The 7,231-nt window shown below is 38.3% G+C and overlaps 2 protein-coding genes across 2 annotated transcripts; both read right to left on the bottom strand.

Moving 5' to 3' along the window:
* Positions 1 to 370: 370 nt before the first annotated feature.
* On the bottom strand, positions 371 to 2,829 carry LOC126681934 (serine/threonine-protein phosphatase 7 long form homolog). Its single transcript, XM_050377491.2, has 5 exons — positions 2,285 to 2,829; positions 2,154 to 2,213; positions 1,978 to 2,065; positions 1,487 to 1,882; positions 371 to 1,392 (listed from the first exon to the last, which is right to left on the bottom strand). Exons 1-5 carry the CDS (start codon positions 2,827 to 2,829, stop codon positions 532 to 534), a joined length of 1,950 nt encoding a protein of 649 aa, XP_050233448.2. The 3' UTR covers positions 371 to 531.
* LOC126679853 (uncharacterized) lies at positions 2,826 to 4,546 on the bottom strand. The gene is made up of 3 exons (XM_050374861.1): positions 4,242 to 4,546; positions 3,585 to 4,164; positions 2,826 to 2,922 (listed from the first exon to the last, which is right to left on the bottom strand). The coding sequence occupies exons 1-3, from the start codon at positions 4,537 to 4,539 to the stop codon at positions 2,826 to 2,828; spliced, it is 975 nt and encodes a 324-aa protein (XP_050230818.1). The 5' UTR covers positions 4,540 to 4,546.
* Positions 4,547 to 7,231: the final 2,685 nt, after the last annotated feature.

Raw genomic sequence — 7,231 nt, 5'->3', positions numbered from 1 at the left:
CTCTAGACCGCGGAACTGTTCCGCGGTTTGTATAAACCGCGGAACAGTTCCGCGGTCTGTCCTACGTGGCTTCTCGCTGGAGGAGCCACATAGGAAAAGCAAACAGCGTAACAGTACGCGGTTTGCTTTTCCAACGTGGCAAACCGCGTAACTGTTACGCGGTTTGCTTTGTGCGGTCAGGGAATTTAATTCCCTGACTGCACTGATTGGGAGAAAAATTCTCCCAATCATTTTAATGTAATCATTTAAAAAAAATTTAAATAAATAAAATATTTATTTAAAAATGAAAAAAAAAATTATTAAAAAAATTACGTTTTAATTGTTGAATTTTTTAAATTTAAAACGTTTGAATTAGTTAATTTTTATAACATTCTACAAAAATAAATTTATAAAATACTACAAAATAATTATATTAACAAATATTCAAATATAATTTATACTTAATAACAATAACATATTTAATAAAATAAAAATTACAAATTAAAAAAGATTACCACATCAGATAATAATGTACAAAGTACAAAAAAGAAATCATCTAGGAGTCCTATCGTCATATCTACTAGTGACCGGGAGGTTCGAGCGCAAGTTGTTTCTGTTACGGTTCGCCCGACGGCCTGTACTGATGGTGAGGTAACGTCGACCTGGGCGACCATCACCATCACCCTCTCCTGCATCGGCGTCCTCGTCGTCGGCTCCGTCGTCACCCTGCTGGTCCTGGGGAATGGCCGTACTCGTCGTTGCTGGTGGCGGGGTAACAAATTCTCCTTGTTGGCGGAACATCATCGCCTCCATGCTGTCTAGACCTAACCAACTGCTACCATATGACAGAAAGTCTGTAGTCCCAGGTGTCTGTGGAAGTCCCTGTGAAGCTGGAAAGTCCTGTGTACCCTGTGTAGGCTGATCCCACTGCACCTGAAAAGGAGGCACCGTAGGTGGTACATAAGCAGGCGGCGGAGGAACAAAAGGCGAAGAAGGTCCTGGTGGCACTGGATATGAACACGACCCCTGAAAATAGTGATGTGCCGAATCCCCGTAAAACTGGCCAGAAGAAGGAGGAGGACCCGATGAAAAGGGTGGCGGTGCAGAGCTGGACCCCGCGTAATAGTAATGCCCTCTGAAAGGATGAAAAACCACTGGGGGAGGCATAGGATCAGTCGGACGCTGAGGTGGTGCAGGGGGGTGACGCCGCTGTCGCCGTCGATGTCGCAGTGTAGTCGGATCTATCGGCGCGTCAGGTATGACTGGTAGTCGATGCGGCGGTATAGAAGGCTCGATAGGGGGCGATGTAACATCACGGCGGTCCTCTCTAGTGCCTCTCTGTGTGCTGGCTGCGAACCGCCGAAGCTCAGTGTCAACAGGAGCATCCCTACGTACACGCTCCACAAAATCGGCCTGCACATAAAGATATAATACGTTAAAAAAAGTAGAAAATTAACCCACAATTTATTGATTAATTAATTGAAAAACATATAATTTAAAAAAATACCTGTGCTCCGAGCTCAGCGCCCTGTCGTGTGATCCAGCGACGCGTGACATACCGAAACCAATCCATATACTCGGAATGATAATGAGGTGGGTCCTGGAGGGGCTGTCCTGAAATTACAAACCGGAGTCGGTCGTCCCACACACGAATGTAGTGAGAGTGTGTCTGGATCCAAGATGAGCTGCTCTTCAGGGTAAGGGAGTGTAGTGAGTGGTCCTGAAGTGGGGCGTCTGGAATACCCTGTTGCAGTCCGAACTGCTGCAGAACTCTGTCTGCCTGGTGCCACTCCACAATATGAAAATAAATAAGTGGAACCGTGGCCCGCCAAAAAGCGCGCCCATCTAAACAATACGCTGGGATAGTGTCCAGCATATCATCAGTGTACGGCTGCCAGATAAACTGCATGTATAAAATATAAGACATTTAGTATTAAAACATTCCCACAATGAGCTATTTAACATACGAGATAATAAAACCGAAACATAATTTCTTACATCTTCGTAGCGAGATGTATCAAGCCGAACACGGATGTCAGGCAGCGAGTGTCGAGCCGCACGGCTGGCGTTTCTCCGGCCTCCCCATCTGTTATTCAAGAACAACAACACATTAATCCGTCAATATTTAAGAAATAGAATAAAATTAAAAAATATTAAATAACAGTAAAACACACCTGTCGCCCAGTGGTAGATGTGGTGAAATAGTGGGATCAGCAAGAGCGGGAGCAATATAACTCTAAGTCGGTCCAATGCCCACAGCTGCAGTATCCACAACGGCCCGCCCATGTTGCGGCGATTCGCAGACCGCAACGAACATGAGCAAAGCTCGTGATATAAGTAAGCCAGTGTCGCTGATCCCCAGCTGTAGGTCCGAACTGCCGCCAAGTCCTCTAAAAGTGGAAGAATCCGTAACGAAGTCTTTCCACTACCGAGGTCAGTGAAGCACAATCCTGTGACAGCGAGCAAGAGATACGCCCGTGTGTACCGATGGACAAGCTCGTCAGTCGCCTGGTCTGGTAATGCACCGAAGTCGGGGAAACTCTCTAGGATCCAAGAAGTCCGGACTGTGGAATTTGCAGGCTTTTTAGGATATCTGCCCGCAGGAATCCCCAAAACCCTCTCTGCCACTGCAGCCCAATCATGTACAATACCTCCTGTAACAGCATGACCGTCTACTGGTAGTCCGGTCTGAATGGCCACGTCCTGTAGTGTAACCGTGCACTCTCCGCCGGGTAAGTGAAAAGTGTGGGTCTCCGGCCTCCACCTCTCCACAAGGGCTGTGATCAGCTGCATGTCGACGCTGTAGTGACGCATAGCAAAACAGCCTGCAAATCCAGTAGGCTCGATCATCGACCGAATACGGTGGTCCAAGCTAGCGAACGGCAAAACAGCGCTCCTTCTAGTCGTACAGCTAGTGCGAGACAGAAATCCCTCGTCAGATCCCTGAAAAAAATAAACATTAAGTTAGTTCAAAAATTTAATTAAGTTGCAAACGTAACTGTTGATAAAAAATAAGATGCAAACGTAAGTTACCGTGCCATCCCAGACATCCTGAGAGATATGGTCATGCTGTAAAAAAAGTAGCGCCGGTCTTTCAGGACCCGGCTGCATGTGATCGTGAACAGCTGCCATGGCTGCAATTTGTTCAATACAAATTATTAAACAATTAAATCATAATAATATCAAACACTTGTTCACAAATAATATGAAAAAATTAAATAAAAATAACTTCATCAATTAAACTAAATAACTAAACAAACACAAAATAGAATGAGCTGCCAGATTTTCAATTTTAATAGAACACAAATGAAATTACAACATCCGTAGTACATGGTAAATGGAAACATAAATTCTCACATCACTGAACTCTAAAAGGACATGAACTAAGGTTATGACCATATGTAAGACATCTTCTACAGTAGTTGCTATTCCGCCTGTCCCTAAATGTCTGGTCCATTTCATTCCTACGCCTACTCTCAACCGGCCTACCCTTCTTCCTCATCCACTGTCTGTTAGGAACAAATGGAATTTCAGTGGAATTGATCCAACGATTTAGATTCCATAAGGGTTCAAATGAAACAGAGCTCCACGCTAAGATTCCGTACTCGCATTTGTAATACCATGAAATGTAGTCACGGTAGTTCTCTCCGTATTGGTTGCAGGCAGCTATCGCATGGGAGCACGGAATTTTCCACTGTTGAAATTTTCCACAGGTGCATGTCCCGTCCAGTAGACGAACTTGCTGTGTATTGCCACCCTTTTGTCTTACATTGTCGCACTGGGTCAAGACATTGAATACCTTCTGTGCCACGTTGAACTGTGAAGCCGTATGAGTCTTTGACTTATTTTCCCAAGTCTCAATTCTGTGTGCACAGACTGGAGTCCACACGAAACCGGATGCCAACCACATTTTGTAGTCGTTCACATGCTTAATGAATACGGAGTTGACCTTGTTAAATATTGTTTCCAACATGGCTGTGATAGGGAGCCCCCGAATATTCTTTAACATCGCGTTGACCGACTCAGCGTAGTTTGTTGTCATCACACCATGCCGCATTCCAGACGTGTCGCCACTCATGCTCCATTTTCTAACATCAAGGCGGTCAAGATATGCATAACCCTCAGGTGAATCCGCCTCTATCAATGACATGTACCGATCTCTTTTATGCTCTTGGTATGCGCGTCCTACACGTCGATTAAACCGTCAATATTTTCCAATCAACCAAATATTTATGTATTATATTAAATGACAAGAAAATTACCAGCTTTTTCAGCAAGTTTTTTGAGATATTTTTTCTTGAAGGCGTTGTGGAAGTTGCTCACTAGGTGTCTAATACACCACTTGTGGGTATCACCCGCCCACTCAGGCCCCTCCATGGCACTCATAATACCGGAGCCGCGATCAGATATGATACACACCTTTCGCTCACCCAAAACATACCTCTTCAACATCCTCATGAAATACCTCCAGGATGCGGCAGTTTCCGACTTCACAATGGCAAAAGCTATCGGCATGATGTGATTGTTCCCTTCAATTGCAGAAGCAATCAGCAAAGTCATTTCGTATTTTCCAAATTTTATACACATTATTCTAATTTTATTTACACATTAATCTAATTTATTTTATAATATATATTTTTTTAAAAAAATTAACTAAATCTAACTATATTTATTTAACTAACTACATTTCAAACACTATTTTAATCTAATTACATTTCAAACATCATTTAAATCTAACTACATTCAATAATTAAAAATAACATAAATTTAAAAAACTCACCCGATAATTCCGCCAAAAATTAATATTCTACGCCAAAAAATAATATTCCGCCACGAAAAATAATATTCCACCACGAAAACCGACTCCGCAAAATCTTCTCCACAATAATTCCCCGATTTAATAAATTTTTCTCTCTCTATCTCTCTAACAATTTTTTCTCTCTCTCTATCATCTCTCTAAAACCCTATTTCTTTCTCTCTAATTTTTGTGGGATAAGGGGGAACGGATTCCCCCTTATATAGTAGTTGTAGACCGCGGAAATGTTCCGCGGTCTACAACTACTCAGTCAGGGAATAAATTCCCTGGCTGCCAACTACTCAGCCAGGGAATTTATTCCCTGACAGAGGGAATAAATTCCCTCTGTAAACCGCGGAACTCTTCCGCGGTTTACACTGACGTGGCTCCATCTCTGTCCAGATGGAGCCACGTCTGCAGACCGCGGAACACTTCCGCGGTTTACTCCAAACCGCTGAAGTGTTCCGCGGTCTAGAAAGCACAATTTCAGAAAAAAAATTAAACACGGGCTAATATGAGAAATTTTATTAATTTTTAAGATAAACATGTCATTAACCCGACAATCAAAGAGTGGATTGATTAAATTCTGTTTTTTGAGATATACACTTTTGGGTGAGAATTACACGAATGAAATTTTACCACGTAAGATGGGTTAAAAGAGTTGGTACAAAGTGTTGGGTTATAAAGCATTTTTCAATTAATAATTGGTATTATATTTATTATTGACATGTGTCCCTCGATAAATGGATAGTTTATAATCCTACGTACCGAACTTGGTTCACACAAAAAATTTTCCTTTTACACACCACAAACTAATTTATTGCATTTATACTATTTATCGAATTACTTTATTACCCTTATCTCTCATGGTCACAAAGAGGTCATTATACTTGTCCCTATTCATACATTTCTTATTCTTCAGATCAATACATAATTATTTATTCTATATATACTTTTTTTTATGAAATTAGCCAATGGAGGGATGGGGGTTAAAAGACTAGTATTATATTCTCTTTTTTCCATAAAAATAAATAAATTATTATAAGTTCACAAGAATTAAAATATTCAATAATTATTAAAATATTTTTTAATTTTTAAGATCAATTATTATAGAGTCACTATATTTAATGTATATATAATAAAATAAAAAAGATATATCGTTTATTATCTTTAATTAATATTTTTTTATGTTTATGAACATAAAAAGTAATGGAGTAATATTTTTTTATTTTAATAGAACTGAGGGAGGGAGTATTATCATACATTACAATTTACAATGCAACAACGCATATAGTGAAAATATAAAATGGTAGACAGCAAACGACTTAGATTAATACAGTAATGTTAATTCAGTATTCATTATTTGATTGATGATAAAATCCAGGATTTTTTACATAAACATCTAACATTTATAAAAATATTATTTTTATACGGGTGAGAGTTTTCAATATGAGGGGTCGGTATCAATTTATGCCTAATTGCTCCAAAAACTACCATACACGCTGGAAATTATTACTTTTTTACGGATCTAATATATATATTACTCAAAGTCAAATCCTTATAAACCAAATAATTTTCTCTCTCATCACAATTAATTTTTCTCTCCTCTCTTTCAGATCATCTCTCGCAACTTGTGTCTCTCTCAATTCATGGTTTTCTTAACTGAAATATCAAATTAATCTACAGATCGACGTCATCTTTCAACAACACTGTGACATTTCGTCTTTGTCTCGCCGTCATTTTTCATTTATCGTTTTGATTTCAGATCTGGAATTTTTTGTTATTTTTTTCATTTTCAGATCTGTAATTTGTTAATTTTTTTACTGTTTTTCACCATTTAACATGTATAAAAAATATCTTTAAAGAATTTAATACTCATTTCATGTTATGTAGAATAATTTTGCGATTTTATGGAATAAAATTCTGTTATTTCTGCGTTTTTCTTGTGTTTCTGCATTTTTTTTATATTCTGCAGAACGATTTGTTGATGATGATTGATTGCTGAATTATTGTAATGTCACAGTGTTGTAGATTTTATGTTGATTTTGTGTTGATATTATGTTGATATCAACTGTTTTTTTTATTTTAACATTGGCAAATAAGATAATATTGTCTGTGAAATAAACTAAAAAATTAAATTAAATTAAATTGAGACTAGATAATGATATGATAGTATCGGGAAAGAAGACAAATAATAAAGTTGAATTATTGTAATGTTACAGTGTTGACATTGTGTTGATTTTCGGTTGATATTTTGTTGATTTTAGTATTGGTGAAGAAGAAAATAATGATATTAAATTATTGTAATGTTACAATGTTGATCTTATGTTGATATTGTGTTGATATTATGTTGATATTTAGTTGATTTTATCATTAACGAAAAATAACACATTATATGTGAAATAAAATAAAAAATATTGAAAAAATATTGAAAAAATATTGAAAAAATAAAAATTA

This window comes from Mercurialis annua, linkage group LG5, assembly GCF_937616625.2.
Source record: "Mercurialis annua linkage group LG5, ddMerAnnu1.2, whole genome shotgun sequence".
Lineage (NCBI taxonomy): Eukaryota > Viridiplantae > Streptophyta > Magnoliopsida > Malpighiales > Euphorbiaceae > Mercurialis > Mercurialis annua.
This window is presented reverse-complemented; position numbering and strand designations above follow the sequence as displayed.

Bases quoted from the DNA above. Each gene is read 5' to 3' on its own strand.
- LOC126679853 (XM_050374861.1), bottom strand. From the start codon at position 4,539: ATGACTTTGCTGATTGCTTCTGCAATTGAAGGGAACAATCACATCATG. The intron at 4,165-4,241 runs GTAATTTTCTTG...ATCGACGTGTAG, and splicing joins AAAACTTGCTGAAAAAGCTG to GACGCGCATACCAAGAGCAT. The intron at 2,923-3,584 runs GTACGGAATCTT...TATTTTTTTCAG, and splicing joins TCATGGTATTACAAATGCGA to GGATCTGACGAGGGATTTCT.
- LOC126681934 (XM_050377491.2), bottom strand. From the start codon at position 2,829: ATGATCGAGCCTACTGGATTTGCAGGCTGTTTTGCTATGCGTCACTAC. The intron at 2,214-2,284 runs GTCTGCGAATCG...ACCGACTTAGAG, and splicing joins CTTTGCTCATGTTCGTTGCG to TTATATTGCTCCCGCTCTTG. The intron at 1,393-1,486 runs GTATTTTTTTAA...CTTTATGTGCAG, and splicing joins GCGCTGAGCTCGGAGCACAG to GCCGATTTTGTGGAGCGTGT.